This window comes from Artibeus jamaicensis, unplaced genomic scaffold (assembly GCF_021234435.1).
Source record: "Artibeus jamaicensis isolate MK-2021 breed Jamaican fruit bat unplaced genomic scaffold, CSHL_Jam_final contig_432, whole genome shotgun sequence".
Taxonomy (NCBI): domain Eukaryota; kingdom Metazoa; phylum Chordata; class Mammalia; order Chiroptera; family Phyllostomidae; genus Artibeus; species Artibeus jamaicensis.
The window spans coordinates 4,985,564-5,002,114 of NW_026521828.1; the positions used below are offsets into that span (position 1 = coordinate 4,985,564).

Genomic DNA, 16,551 nt, shown 5'->3' on the forward strand with positions numbered 1-16,551 from the left:
CAGTGCATGAGGCTGAGCAGAGAAAACCGGGCATTCTTTTAATTACTGAGTATGGGATGTCTTCAACCCAAAGTAAGACCCCTGCTATTTAAAAACCCAGTGTTCTCAGACATGTTTTGCAGAAGAAAATGCTCTTCACCAGGGGCTAAAATTCAGTGTAGGAAGGTATACTAACCATTTATGACCCTTAACCGGCGGACCCGACAAAATATATCCCTCTCCCCCCCCATAAAAAAAAAAAAAAAAAAAAAAAAAAAATAAAATACAGTATCTTACAAGTACTGATTGATAATGATGATATTCTAAAATTACTTCTCCAGGTTCCTACCCCAGGTTGTCCCTCAGTTTCAAGCTGAAGAGAAACATTGGTTACTTTATCCTGCAAACGTACATGCCTTCCATCCTGATCACTATCCTCTCCTGGGTCTCCTTCTGGATTAACTATGATGCGTCAGCCGCAAGAGTGGCATTAGGTGGGTCTTTCCTCTCTCCTGTGGAATTTGACTCGTGTGTGTGTGTGTGTGTGTGCGTGTGTGTGCAAGCGTGCTTTCCTTACCCTGAAACTTGTGATGCCTGGTAAAACCAGACTGACACTTTATAAGGATTTGACTCTGAGACTTTGGATGATCTGATTCAGCATTAAATCAATTAAACACGTATTAAAGCTCTTTCATGTCAAAATTAGTTAACTAAATAGCTGTTGGTAATTAAATTAGTCCCATCAGGGTGATATTTTTATTGAAGCATAGTTCATGGAATATTGCTTGATAATCATTCAGTTTGTATCTGTGCTTCCTTACATGGGGAGACTTCCCTTCCATCTTTTTTCCTGAACAAGAAATCAGAAAGTGTAGTATGTAACAAAGAGCTAGGCAGAAAAATTTTTAAATCTAATGAATACTTTGGAGTAGCATGGCGGAGGGCAGGAGAAAACAAAGCGAAAATTTTGAGAAATCATCCAAGATATCACTTATTGTATGCTTTATTTTTCTTTTGTTATAAGACTACAGGAGTAGAATAAGTTATATTTCATGAACATTTTTATGTTGCTATTCCATATATAGTAAATTTATGATCTTTGACATAAATAATCAATAATCCTTATTATTTTGAGTTCTGACTAGTTCTTTAAATGTTGAAATAGTACCTCCTCCACCATGAGTTCTCAATTCAGTCATGACTTACTTGGAGAAGTCATTGATTTATTCATTCATTCAACACACATTTGTTGAACACCTTTGTGCCACACCAAATATATTAGGCACCGGACATAAAGCAGTGCCCTTTGGAAATTATGTTCCAACAGTAAAAAACAGACAATAATTGAGTAGCCATGCAGATTGTATTATATGGTAAGTTTAGTGAGGGAAATGAGCAAGGTAAAGAAGGGGGAGGTTGGTAATGCCAAGAGATGCAGGTTAGAATAATCAGGGTAGACCTTATTCATAAAATGTCAATGGAACAGAGACTTACAGGATGAAAAGCAACAGTTATCTGGATAAGAATATTCCAGGCCATGAGTGTATCAGTGAGGCAAATGCGGAGAGGGTTCAGGGGTAGGGACAATGTGTGTGAGAAAGGACGAGAAGATTACAAAGCAGGTTGGGGGCCACAGTAAAGGTCTTATGCTGAGCATAATTAGTGATTGATCAAAGAAATAACGTGATTTTATTTCAATTTTATTTTTTATTTTTACTTTTTGCAGTATCATGGTTTATATTTTATGGTTTACATTTCAGTTGTTTTATTTAATTTTGGGGGTTTTTTTTTTTTTTCATTATTTTTTTCATTACTGTTCAGTCCCTTCTACCCCCTTCCCACCCCCACAATCACCACCCTGTTGTCCATGTCCATGAGTCCTGTTTCCTTTTTGCTCAATCCCCCAACCCCTGCCCTCACTCCACAGTAGCTGCCATCTGCTCTCCATCTGTGAGTCTGTCTCTGTTTTGCTTGTTTGTTCAGTTTGTTCATTAGATTCCATATATGAATGAAATCACATGGCATTTGTATTTCTCTGACTAGCTTATTTCACTTAGCATAATATTCTCCAAGTCCATCCATGCTGTTGCAAAGGGTAAAATTTTCTTCTTTTTTATGGCCAAGTAGAATTCCACTGTGTAAATGTCCCATAGTTCTTTTATCCACTTATCTACCGATGGACACTTGGGCTATTTCCACATCTTGCTGATTATAAATAACACAGCAGTGAACATAGGGGTGCTTATGTTCTTTCGAATTAGTGTTTTGAGTTCCGTCAGATATATTCCCAGAAGTGGAATCACTGGGTCAAAAGGCAGATCCAGTTTTAACTTTCTGAGGTGTCTCCCTACCGCTTTCCACAGTGGCTGCACCAGTCTGTGTTCCTACCAACAGTGCAAAAGGGTTCCCCTTTCTCCACATCCTCTCCAGCTTGTGTTGTTTGTTGATTTATTGATGATAGCCATTCTGACAGGTGTGAGATGTTATCTCATTGTGGTTTTAATTTGCATTTCTAGGATGATTAGTGATGTTGAGCATCGTGTCATATGTCTATGGGCCATCTGTATGTCCTCTTTGGAGAAGTGTCTATTCAGATTCTTTACCCATTTTTTAATTGGGTTGTTTGATGTCACTCTTAAAGGGATCCCTTTGGCTACTGTGTCAAGTTTAGATTGTGGTGCTTCAAGGAGGGAAGAGAGAAGTTCTTGTTTGAGTCAAGTCCCTATGATTTAACCTCTTAAAATACTATCAATCTCCCCTTCATAGACAAACCACTATTATAGTTTAAAATTATCTGGTTTGTGATGTCATCTTCCTCCTGGTACTGAAAGATCCTTGAAGAAAGGTCCATATCTAATTTTGATTTCATTATCTGCATAGTTTGTCTATAGTGTGTCTCATAGTGAATGATGGTCAGTAAATATTTGCTAAAAAAGGAATGAATGAAATTTGTAAATATATTATTTCAAAGTAAAAGTTTGTTATTGATTTTACATCTGTTAGAGAAATAAGTAACTTATTTACTTTTTAAAAGAAAAGTTTAAAATAACATGCTAACAGTTTGTTACTAGGTCAAAAATACCTTAAAATGAGATTTAGATAAATAGCAAAATCAGCATTGTCAGTGTTATGATATATGTGACATACAGGATAATCTGTAGTTGATATAATGAAGAGAAAAATGAAACTGGAAAATGTTTCAAAAAGACTAATATTATAAAGAGATATGAGGACTGTACAACAGACACCTAATTCTGAAGCAAGACCAGAGTTTTTCTGGCCATGCTCAGAATCCGATGCTCAAATTCATTTTTTATCTGTTTTATGAGCATGTATACAAACAAGACAAAACCTGTGATCTTATTTGAGAGATAAGATGAAATCAGAAAACATATGTTTTTTTAAAAATCACTGAAATAAAGCAACCTCTGGGATATGCTATTAGGTAGTGTGTGAGAAAACAGGTTTCTGAGTCAGAGAGATCCCAGCTGAAATGGTGACTTCATCCCCTCCCATCTGTGCGCTCTTGACCCTGAGCTCTATTTTCACAAAGCTGGAACTTGCCATCCTCAGAACTCTAGACCCCTGGTGCTTTTTCCAACGTGTCTCTGTTTACCCCTCCAGTTATACCTCTGAGGGAAACTACTCCCCACCGTGAGGGATGCTTACTTGGGTGGACAAATAATTACAGTTTTAAATGCCATCACCTGGTGTGGCATTGTCCATATGGAATCTTGTAATATTTCTGTAGAATTTATTTGTGCGTCACATGCCTAGGTGCCCAATCTAGAAATGTGGGGGTTAGATTTTTAATTTCTCTACTACATTACGATTCCAGCTTCCCAATTTTTGCAATCATTTCTCCATGTCATCTATATAATGCATTCATTAATTTTAGGACGGTTGCAGTTATCTTATTTCCCCTTCCTAACATATTATTCTGAAAAACTCTCAATGGTATTCTTTATCGCTGGCTCACATGCTTCTCTAATGCCCACGCTGCTACCAGAGTGATTATCATAAACACAAATTGTCCCTGCATCTCTCTGCTTCAAGCTGGTCAGTGGCCCCACATTGCCTATAATTTCAAGTTCAAACTCCTCATTAGGCTCTGTATGTATAGCTCTCCATTATGGAGCCCTTACTTAACCTTCACTTTCCTCACCAGTCTTCCCATCATATCCTCATGTGGCCACATTGACTTTCTTGAGAGTATTTGGTGAGCTGGGTACTTCCACCCCACAAAGCAAGCCCCTCTTTATCAGAAAGCTCTCTTCACCGCCCATGCCCTAAGATCTAACCTCACTTTTGTCCCTCAGTCCTTAGTTGCCTGGATGGATGACTCCCATTTATTTTTCAAAATGCAACTCCAAAATCTCCATTTTCTGATCTCTTTGCTGCTACACTACAAGGCTAGTTGGGTTTTCTGTGTATTCTCAACACTCAGCCTACACATGTGTCTTAACAGAGCAGCATTTCAACCCCTTTTCAACCCCCTCCCACTAGATAAATAACTGTAACTATTACACATGTAACTAAAGACAGGTTCTAAAGCGATTAACGTTCACTATAAATTGATGATTTATGCCTATCTCCAGGGCTGTCACAGAGCTGGTACATAACAAGTGCCCAGTAACTATTTTGTGGTGCATACCTATGAATGAGTAAAGAGTACAGTAATCTGTACAGCTATAATGAGAGCAGCAAGGAAATTGGAACATTATCATTCTAACTCTCACTTTTTTTTCCAGGAATCACAACTGTCCTTACAATGACCACCATCAACACCCACCTCCGGGAGACTCTCCCTAAAATCCCCTATGTGAAGGCCATCGACATGTACCTGATGGGGTGCTTTGTCTTTGTGTTCATGGCCCTCCTGGAATACGCTTTGGTCAACTACATCTTCTTTGGAAGGGGACCCCAGCGCCAAAAGAAAGCGGCTGAGAAGGCTGCTAGTGCCAACAGTGAAAAGTTGCGCCTGGATGTCAACAAGGTAAACCCAGAGGCCAAGCCCTCCTTGCTTCTTAAACTCGTAGAAGAACACCCACGATACAGGTTCAAGGTCTTGTTTAACAAATGAGAAAACCAAGGCCGAGGGAAGAGAATGGGTAATTTTCCCCAAATCATAAAGATAATTAGCGATGGAGGCCTACATTCATTATACAACATTCAGATGTCCTTGCCCTTCACATTAGGCTTGCCCAAACCACAGTCACCTAAAAACACCTTTGTGACTTCTTCCATATCAGTATGATGTGTACTATTACTTACCTTGTATTTACTTCAGTTTACTCACATTATTTAAATGTATTTAAAAAGGAAATTTCCTATCACATAAAGCAGTACCACTTGCTAAAAAATAATCATAAGTATAAATAAATAAAAATGTAATTATATTACTAAATTCTAGGTTATTACTATGTGCTGGGCCTCAGCTCTGCATTTCACATGATTTAGAAGGGAGATAAGCAAGTACAGAGAAGACATACCAGCAACAAACTGACACTTTCTCCCTAAAGTCATCAGAAGGATAGAAAGAGGAGTGGAAGGGGAGGAAAGAATAATTTTCTCCTTAAGTGCGAGATAATTACTTAATGCCTTGCACATGTACCACTTAAAATCACTGAAGTATTTGACTGCAGCAGGCCACTATCTTGCTTAAGTCCTTGCTGCTCTCATTATAGCTGTACAGATTACGGTACTCTTTGCTCATCATTCACAGGCATAACTCAAAGAGTAATTCCCACACAGTTGTAAACCCGGTTCACTCTTTAAGGCAGTGGTTCTCAGCCTTCAGTGCCTCGTCAAATGACTGCAAGAGCATTAAGAATACTGACATCCAGGTTTCCTCCCCAGCGATTCTGATTTGCTTGTCCCCGGGTGTGCCTGGGCATCCGGGTTCAGAGTGCTGGAACTAGGAAAACAGTGGTCCTTCTAAACCAGCCGGAATCCTTCACCATAGCACTAATTATTGAACTGACACTTTAATATTTCTAATGTCAGTTTACTTCATTAGAACACTATAAATAATGTCTATTATTGAATTTTATTTGGAGCAAATCCAGGGAAAGCTACTGACTCACTAATGTTTCCACAGATCCATGTCTGATCTTCGATTTTAGACAGTTCTCTAACCAGAGGCACTCCTTTCCTGGCAGATGTTATTTGTAATGATACGAATCCAAAGTATGGCCCTTGAAAGCCAGTGAACCACAGGTCTGGGAAGCTTTCAGTTCCTTCCCAATGTCTGAAGTTTCACTATCAAAAACTATCAATAGATTCCAATGTAACATTCTGGCTCTCTCAGGCTGTCAAACGAGAGAGTGCTATTTAAACCCAATTTATGATTGTCCTGAGTTGGTGGCCTTAATAAAGAAAAGAAAATGAATAAATAAATGAAAACTCTCTTGTAAAACTGCCATTTCAAATGAGTCTAAATCCATTGCCTAATGCAAAGCTCACTTAATAACATCTGATCTTTGTTCACTTTCATCTACCCAATTTTTTTTTATTCCAATTTGCATTTAAATGACAAATTTAAGACCCGGAGAGTGGCAGTGTTCCAGCAAACTGAACCTGGAGAGCTTCAGAGTTGTAAATTCAGTGTGCTGAGAGGGAAGTACCCCATAGCGATGAAAAAGCTTGGCTGAAGTTGGACCCACAATTCAGAACGTAGAATATGAGAGAACAACCAACATAATGAGAGTTCTTCTAGTCCAGTGGTCCTCAAACCACAGGCGAAGTTGGCTATGTCTATAGATACTATAGGTTGTCCACACTGCAGGGAGGAGATTGCTTCTGGTATCTAGTGGGTAGAGGCCAGGGATGCCACATTGAACATCTCCAGAGCATTACACAGCCTCCCCATGACAAAGAATTTCCCTTTCCAGAACATCAGTACCACCGAGCTAAAAATCCTCTGTTTTAATCCAGTTCCTGTTTTTAAACATGAGAAACTGAGGCCCAGTAAGATCTCTGTCCTAATCTTAAAACTCTTTAAGACAAGTGGTTTCTCCACTTTCTTTGATCAGCAAGCATAGTATCAAGACATCAGGAGTTATTGTTTAGCATAATACTACTGAAGAAATGTTTTGAAGTCAGTCAGGTTCAAGATTTACTCTGTGTAATAGCTGTGTGATGACAGGCAAAAGAAAATGAGCCTCACTAACCCTCAATTTCCTTGTCTGTAAAATAGGGTTAATTCCTCTTTCATAGGTTTTTTATGAAGATTGTTTGTATAATGTATAGAGAGGGTAGCACAGTCTCCAGCTCATGATGAGCACTTAGTAAATGTTAATAAAATGTTAAAATATTATAAACAGTACACATTACTTTTTAAAACAAAATCTACAGTCTCCAGATCTGTTGGTGAGTTTACTTCTGTATTTCACATGGATAGCATGTAGGGTGCAATCCCTTCCCTAATAGAGGGGGTTCTCTGCGGAGGAATGTTTCAGGTCAGAAGTTGCAAAGTCAAAGCAGGGAAATCCTGAATTATCGGGTTTTAGCTTTAAAATCTATAGCAAATGACCTACTTCTAACTTTACCAATTATTTCTTAGGTCAGAATACTTACAGCTGTATTGATTAGGGTAAAACAGAGAGGTGACCATTTGGCATTTCTGACTCCATGGTTTGTTTCGGACCCAAGCAGGAAAGGTTAGGGGGGCCCACACTGGATGCTGATGGCCCAGTGCTTTCTTTTGTGTGAGTGTCATGAATAATGCCAGTCAGTTTTTTTTTATCAGGAATGCCCCTTTATTCCAACTGTAATTCTTATGATTTTTTTCTTTGAAGATTGGGCACATAAAATCAGCTGAGTATTGTTGGCGGCTCTGGGAAAATCAGTCAGTAGGGAAGGGCTCAGCTATTTCAGTTTCCTTCTGATAGTGTCCTTAAAGGTGGACACTGAGAGTCTGGTGATCCAAAGTGACAGTTGTACTGTGCTCTCCGCTCTGAGGTCAGGGAGGAAGGGAAATGGAAGTTGGCCACGCAGGAGCCCGTGTTGCCTCCACGGCTTACTTTCCCATTTTTCCCATCTCTTCTCTTTGTGAATGTCCTGTAAGTCTTTATTTTAACAAGGGTATCTGCAGCTCTTAACACAGTTCTTATAATGTCATTCAACTCATGCAAAAAACAAATTATTGGGGAAAGTCAAATAGTCAAAGTTGCATAGCAAAGTTAAAATTTTCGAGGCTTGAGCTGGGTTTTCCTATTCTATCCTCTCCAAGAGTATGACCCACAGTGCTAATAAGTGAAAAAAAAACATATAATTAAAAAGCAGATTCCACCTTCATTATATATTTAATTCACCTGAAAATCACCTGTTTACCTGGGAGAGTCCAGGACTGACAAGCAATGTCATTGTCACAGTTGTCTTCATGTGACACATCTAGTTTTGAAGCACTAGATATTTTTAAAATAAACTTCAAACCAACAAGAGGGCCACTGGACAATTCTTCTTCCCATGTATCTTCTGGAGTAGCAAAAAAAAATCTCTATCCTTGTGCTAGAAGAATCCACCTATCATCCCTTGCATTCTTCTGTTTGTGTGTGTGTGTTTATAGAATTTGCTTTGGATTAACTTTACCCACTTTTCTTGCTTATGTCTTGAAGTTTTCAGCTCCCCTCTTTGTTTTACTTAAGCTTCATGTTGTTTCCCTGTTTATTTTTCTGCCAATAACTAAGTATATACATACTTGAAAATGTGGTTACTCCTGCCTTTCCACCATGTTGATTCTTGCATCTCTGAAATTCTCCAAATATAGCCACCCCCAAATGCCTCTGTGTGGGGTCAGTCTTCTTCATCCTGCATTTAGGGGGGTTGTCAGCCTCTGTGTTGGCTTTATCCATTGTTCCCAATTTGCTGTTATACAAAGCCACTAAGATCTTTTAAATCCATTTATTTCTAGTGCTTAGCATTAGTTTTCCTTTAAATAATACATTAAAAAAGATACAACTAATTAGAAGTCCTATTCTCTGTGATGACCGGTCTTTCTGAAGACCACTAGCATTTATCTACAGCCAATTTACTTGAACCCCCAATCCTCATCCAGTAGCCTCAGTCGACTTAATTGGCACATTTTTCTACTTTGTCTTCCAGATTTTTTATAAAGATATTAAACAAAATGGGACCCAATATCGATCCTTGTGGGACCCAACTGGAAACTTCTCCCCAACTAGACGGACTACCAATTACGATTTCTCTCTGTATACGGTTAGATAGCCAGTTTTTAATCCATTTATTTGTATTTCTGTTGGGGCCAATGTGTTTAGCCTTTCCCTTTAAAATAATGTGTGTGCTCTTTGCAGATAATATGTAGACTCGTACTCACAAAGACGTGGGGATAAGTTGAAATGTTTTTGAGAGACACTAGTGGGGCTTTCCAGGGTCCGCTTTTTAAAAATGCAGCTGTGGTGAATCTAAGCATCATCATTCCATTCAGTTGTTGCTGTTGTGATAGACAAGGAAACCAAGTGGACCATCTCATTCATCTGCATTGAGAGGATAGAGTGTCCTCGCAGCTCCAGCTTTCCTTAGTTGGCTCCTGTTTCTTTTAGTTAGTGGGTAGGTGGAGAATTGTGCGTTTCTTCTGTCAGTTGGCTCAGAATTCCAGAACCTGTTTTTTATCCTAGATTATTAATCTGTGCCTAGGAATGTTATGTTCACATCAAGTCCTTGTTGCTTTATTATTTATTTTACAAATACGTATTATCTTTTTTGGCTAGTAGTTTGGGTTTCGTTTCTGAATCCTCATGTTCACAATTCTTAATCAGCAAATTGTCGTTCATACTGGCCTCCCTGTTGGAGGAGGGGGAGGTGGGGAAGGGTGGTCAGCATTCCAGCTTATCTCACATTAAACTTACCCAACTCCGAGTTTTTAAATGTTCTGTTTCTCGGTGAGGTAGTGAATGATATTAAATGCGTATGAATCATTCTTATGAGGACTCGATGCCAGATAAGCTGCCGTTATTGTACCTTGTGAATCTCACGCTCTTCCTTTGTTTTATTGCTCGGACCCCGAATTCCTTGATACCCATTGTTAGTGCCCATAGGTTGGGGCACAAGTATGATTAACCATTATGGCTTTGTTCTGGTGTTTTAAGTTGTTTTTTTTAACTTCTTTACTTGTTGTATTATGTGTAGTTACAGAGTCTGATTAATGCTATCGACCAGATCCCAGGAGATGTTCAAGACTTTGTTAAATCACCGTTTTCCTCTTAATCCCCTAAATTTCCAGTCACTGCTATGTCCGTGTTCGCGGGCTATGTCATTTTTGTTGTTGCTTCTGTTCATGTTTTGAACCCTGGCTACTCTTTTTGAAATTAAAGTAGACTGATTGGATTGGGCAGTGTTCTGGGTAGAATGCTAATGATTCCGAAAAAAACATTTGACAGCTAGAGTTTGGGTTTATGATGAAAATGGTTGAATTTTTTCAAAATCAGAACCAAAATATACTGCATGATGGGCCTGATGACTGGGTAAAGTGACATGAAAATTCCGAAAATCCTCGGATCTAGAGGATATTTTAAAGAACATTTTCCTCTTCGGTGCATCAAATTGCTCAGTTGATGGCTTGAAAGAGTTAATGATACTCTCTGATGACATGTTAAAAAGAAGACTCGACGATTTCCATTGAAATATGAATCTCGATGTGTCCTGCTCTTATACTTTCCTTTGTCAGGTATGTCTTTATTCTACCCCCTGAGTCCTCTTTTAGGTTCATGTTTAAACTATGAAATCAGGACTAGTATTCTGATTTTGAATAATGAGCTGTTAAGCCTGTAACACGCAAAAGCACCGGGATGACGTGCCAGTCCTCAGAGGCAGCGGGGACCCCCGGGGAGATGGTGCCTTTGTGGTTTGGCCTGAACTGGGCTCACATCCAGGCATGTCTTTATGACACATGTGTTTAACCTTTTCATTCCTCAAGTTTCACATCTGAAAATTGAAACACCAATGTCTGCCTCACTGAGCTACTGAGAGGCTTACATGAGATAATTAAGGGCCGTAGGTGGTACCAGCAAAGAGCACTCAGCAGACAGTCGGTCTAACTCTGCGGGTGGGAGCAGGGAAGGTGTGTGTGTCTCAGGGTTGTGTTTTGTTTGGTTTTTTGGCTCTATTACTGTTTTTCTGATTATAAAACCAGTTCACAAACAGTCTTGTTTTTAAAGTACAAAAAGCAATGAAAACTACCTACCCCCCACACCCTGATATAATCATTGTCAACACGGCCTTTTAGTCCCAGTTAGGGACATACTTTTACATAAATGATTTCGGTCTGCTATTGTGTATACTGCCATTTTCTACTGACCTTCTCATATATGTATACATCATTTCTAATGGCTACAAGATGTTTTATTGAAATTATGTACCATGATCCATGTAACTGGCACCTGTTGCTAGATAGTTGCATTGCTTCTAAGAGTTCCTCATTATAAACAAGTACGAAATAAGCATCCCATTGCTGACATGTTCATACATTATTGACTCCTAATCTATTTCTTAGAATGGAATTCCTGGGTCAAAAATCATATGCCTCTAAAACATAGTGATGCATAGCACCAAGTTGTTGCCTGGAAACTCTCTGCTATAGTTTATACACCTACTCACACCAGATGAGAGACACGGCAGTGCACACACACTAACGCACAAACACACATCACCGAGCCCTTAAAATGACAGAGAAAACTGATGTCTAACTGTCCAGTTGTCAAATTGTTACAGAAGTGGAGTTGGAAGTATCCAAAAAAGCACCCGCGATTTTTCTTCTCTCTGTACAAAAGACACGCAGGATAAAACAGCAATTGAACAAAACAAAACAGCATCCAGCTCAAACTGAACCTCTGCAGAGGAAGATATGTGTAAGCAGAAGCAATACTGGTACAAGCAGAACCCAGTGAAATATACTCAGGCTATACCTGAGCAAATGGGAAGGTGTTATGAAAAGGTCCACCTCAAAATAAGCATCTAAACAAAGAAGCAGCATGGCAGCTGTGCAGGGAAACTACCAATGCGTCCATTTCTCACCCCCCACACTTCCTCCCTCTGCCCCTCCCCCTTCCTCCTGCACTTCCTTACTCCCTCCCTCTTGCACACTCTGGACAGAAAGAGAGAAACTTAGCATGCAAAAGAGAGATAATGACTTTCATTGGGAAAAAATGTACTTCATAATAAATTAAAATTTTTTATAACAAAGGTTTTTTTTCTTATTCTTTACCAAAAATTGAAAGGGAATATGAAACAAAATGTCAATGGCAAGATGATAAATAAGATGTTATTAATAAAGCAAAAATGAAAGCAAAGCAATCTTTATAGAAACTAATAACAAAATCTAAGATAGTAAGAAAGGGAATCAGTATGGCAACACACAAAGTTCACGCGGTAGATAACTATGCCAAATGTGGAAGAAAAGAGATGCAGAGATACGAGGAAATACTCAGAGTAAACACAGTTGATACACAGGCAGGTGCAGTGTTTTAAGCACGCAGAACCACAATGTTAATGAAGTATGGAGTGCAAAAAAGTGGAATAGAAAAAACTCAGCCGTGGACGCTTCACCAGTGGATCTATGTTCTGAGAAATGCATCGAGGGTGATTTGTCATCCTGCAAATGCCACAGAGCCCACTCGCACAAACCTAGGTGGCAGGGCCTGCTGCACACCAGAGCTTTTGCTCCTAGGCTACAAGTCTGTACAGCATGTTGCGGTACAAAAAGCAACGCAAGATTAGATCAAGCACAAGAGAAAATGATGCAATCAAGAGATGCAGTAAACAGGAGATGTATGAGCCCGCTGCCGACATAACACAGCAGACTGTTTTGCAGCAAACTTTGTTTAAGAAGTAGAAAGAGCATACTGTAAAACAATAATAAAAAGGATAGTGTGGTAAATACACAAACCAGTAACGTGGGCATTCATTATCACTATCAACTCTGAGGTACGAGTAATTGTATGTGCTGTGATTGTATAACGTGGCAGTGCAGTAGGTTTGTTCACTCTGGCATCACCACAAACACGTGAGTAAGGTGTTGCCCTAAGACACTGGAATGGCCCCGTCTCTGAGCAATAGGAAGTTTTTCGGCTCTATTATCTATGGCAGTGATTCGAAGCCATTTTTTATTTCATAGCACACAGAAACTAATTGCTAAAATTCTGTGGCACACCAAAAATATATTTTTTGCTGATCTGACAAAAACAGGTATGACTTTTATATATTCACACCAGATGACTATTGTTGTGTCAGCTGTTGTCATTTTTTTATTTGACAGTCTAAGGGGAAATAGTCCAGTATTGCCCATGTATAAAAGTCCGCAGCACACCGGTTGAAAACCACTGATCTATGGGATTATAGTATGTGGTCCATTGTGGACTGAAAAATTATTGTGTGGCACATGCCTGTATTTAAACCTGACATCAATAACTAATTATAATAATTACACTAATAAATAATTCCTGAATGACTCCCCTGAGCTTAGGTAGTTTACGTATATTATAAGTCCCTATTATTGCCCTATATTATTATAATTTTACAGGTGATTAACTGACACCTAGAGAGTATAATTAACTTAAGGTTAGATAACAAAAAATGGTTGAACAGAAAATATAACTAGAGGCTACAGACACTCTTAATTACAATGCTATGCTACATATTATATGTTTATACATATCGGTAATGAAATTGATCAGTCGGCCAAAAGGATACACTGGGTTCCAAAGTAAAAATTAAACGGTCTTCTCTCCTTATTATACCATCTGAAAGCACTAACCTTCCATTCAGAAAAGGCGAATGACCTCTAAGGAAGAGAAAAAAAAGATAAGCCTCACACTGCTCCATGACAGATTAAGTTTTAGGAGACAGGGGAAAATGTGGCAGGATTCTGGAGGGAAGAAAATATAACCTAAGAATGTCGTTGTTACTACAGAAAGGCAGTCTGTCCACAACATGCAAGACCTTATAGAACATAGCATCTATGAGTTTCTACTTTAAAAAAATAAAATAAATAGCTTAAATTAAAAAACCTAGCCCCCAGCCCTGGATGGTGTAGCTCAGTGGATTGAGTGCCAGCTTGCAGACCAATGGGTCACCAGTTCTATTCCCAGTCAGAGCATATGCCTGGGTTGCAGGCTGGGGTCCCAGTGCCCACAAGAGGCAAGCACACATCGATGTTTCTCTCCCTCTCTTTCTTCCTCCCTTCCCCCCTCTAAAGATAAATGGATAAAGTCTTTAAAAAAAAAGGTAGTCAAGGTGAGAAACTAGACTAGGAGTAGGCAGTCTGCCTGCATTTGCAACTAAAGGCAGCATGTATGACTAAAGCCATACAACTCCAAAAGTTAAAGTTACAGGATAAAAGCTAATTGAAATATTTCTAAAAACTAGATAGTAAACATATGTAAAAAAAATCAGGATGGATGTTGTTGAGAAGGGAGAAAGTGTTTTCTAATTTATAACAAGGACTTTTATTTTTAGGGTGTATGAATCTAAAAAGTTGAAGGTTAAAGACAGGTGTACAATGTACATAGGTGACGACTACAACAGTGTTTCTCAGTGGGTCTTCCGTGGACCGCCCATCTTGGGGTCTCGGGAAAGCTTGTGAGGAAGTCGATTCCACCTGAGACCTTAGAAACCAGAGCCTTTACTGGGAAGGCCGAGAGGTCTAACAGTATATAAACAGTAATAGAAAATACAACGGAGGGGAAGAAAAAAGCCCTTTACAAATACAAAGTTTTAATGAAAGGAAACTTTGTGTTTTTGTAAGAGGGCATTTCTAAAGAATCAATTCTTTCTAAACTATTCTATCCAGTTAATGTAATCTCATTGGGTTACCAATGAGCTTCATTTGGGGTTTTGTTTCCTTAGTGCTTTGTTTAGAAATTGACATAGTAATCCTAAAGTCCATTTGAAAGAAAATATATGAAGAATCAAAAGGTTAAAATAATTAGAGAATAGATCTATCAGAAGTTTTGCTGAATTAAAAAATCACAGTGATTAATGCAACATAGCACCAGACCAGTGCTCTCTAAGAATAGGAATTGACTTAGAAGCAGAAGAGAATTAAGTTCTTGGTAAAAGTTTATTTCATACCATATGAATTATTTAACAAACAGTGGTGAGCAACTGATGTCCACTTGGGGCTATTTAGATGGAGGGCCACATGTCTGCCCTTCAAATCAGAGTCTACAGAAATCAGAGATCTGCATGTTTCAGAAGATCCATAATAAGCCAAAAATCACATATAAATATTTTCACAAACATCACTTACGTGAAACCAAACAGAAAATTGAGAATCCAGGAAAGAATGAGAATATATTGAACCTTATCAAAAGGCTTAATTTCTGTATTTTTCTTTCTTACCCTTATCAGGTAAAACTTTTCTTTCCACATTGAGCCTAATTTTCTTGGCCTCCTTTTTAGTTACATTTTTGAGCATATGGTTTTTTTTTTAAATATTAGAAGAATATAAGAAAGTAAAGGCCACATAAATCCCTATTTTCCTGAAGAGAAAAGACACCAATAATATCTGGTCATTTTTTCCTCTATCCATTGCATCTGTTTATGCTTCTATGTGAGCAGATCCTGTCTCACTTCCCTTCAGCAGTATTACTGATTACGCTTTGCCACTTATAATAGTGATAATGTTACTTTTACTTGTATTTCTCACATTTCTTAAATAATTGAGTATTTTTTTCATATATGTATATGCTATTGGAATTGGCTTCCCTGTGAAATGCCTATTCTTATTCGTAGCCATTTGTGTGTGTGTGTGTGTGTGTGTGTGTGTGTGTGTGTGTTCAGGAGCCTGTAAGTGTAACAGAGATATTAACCACTTTATTAGCATATGCGTTGCAGATACTTTTCTAAGCTCTTGTTCATGCCATATAAGTTTTTAATTGTTATATTGTCTACTTATTTGTACTTTTGTGATTTGTATTTTCTACAGTGGATAAAAACTCCTCTTGAAATTCTAAGATAAGCTTCTAAATTTTTAGAAGACATGCAGTCTTCGAAATTTTTCTGAAAGTTTTTCTTTTTATACCTTATTTATTGTTTAATTTTACATGTAATCCATCTTGAAACACCAACATGTTGGTTCAAGACATTGGTCAACTTTACATTTTTCTAAAGCCAATAGCACAAGCACTGTCCTTTACTATTTTTTTTGTTTTTTATTTTTTATTTAATCTTTATTGTATTGTGTTTACATTGCCTTTTAGTCCCCTCACACCCGCCTTCCCTCAGCAGTCACCTCACTGTTGTCCATGTCCATGGTCCAAGCACCATTTTCTTAAACTTGTTTCCCCAGTGGCTACGTTTGGAGGATGGGATAGTAGGATGGGAACACGTCTGTTTCCCACTCCCTGTCTTTCTGTAGTGTGTGAACTGCTCAAGTGAGTGTATATTGCTAAGGTTTACAAAAGCATAAGTATATGTACATATTCTCACCTGGTTTTTCCAGTGCGACCTCTCTCTCTGTTTCTCTCCCCCCACCCCCACACAGGCACACACTAACTACATCTCACTATATTCCCACACTCACACTCGTACAAACCACACACAAACACGTCGTAT

The 16,551-nt window shown here is 38.5% G+C and overlaps 1 protein-coding gene across 1 annotated transcript in view; it reads left to right on the forward strand.

Moving 5' to 3' along the window:
* GABRB2 (gamma-aminobutyric acid type A receptor subunit beta2) overlaps positions 1–16,551 on the forward strand; it is a 240,742-nt gene that overhangs the window by 205,635 nt on the left and 18,556 nt on the right. The window contains exons 8-9 of the mRNA XM_053665953.1: positions 321–473; positions 4,731–4,975. Of these exons, the coding sequence (XP_053521928.1) occupies positions 321–473; positions 4,731–4,975 (398 nt within the window). The remainder of the gene's footprint in view (positions 1–320; positions 474–4,730; positions 4,976–16,551) is intronic.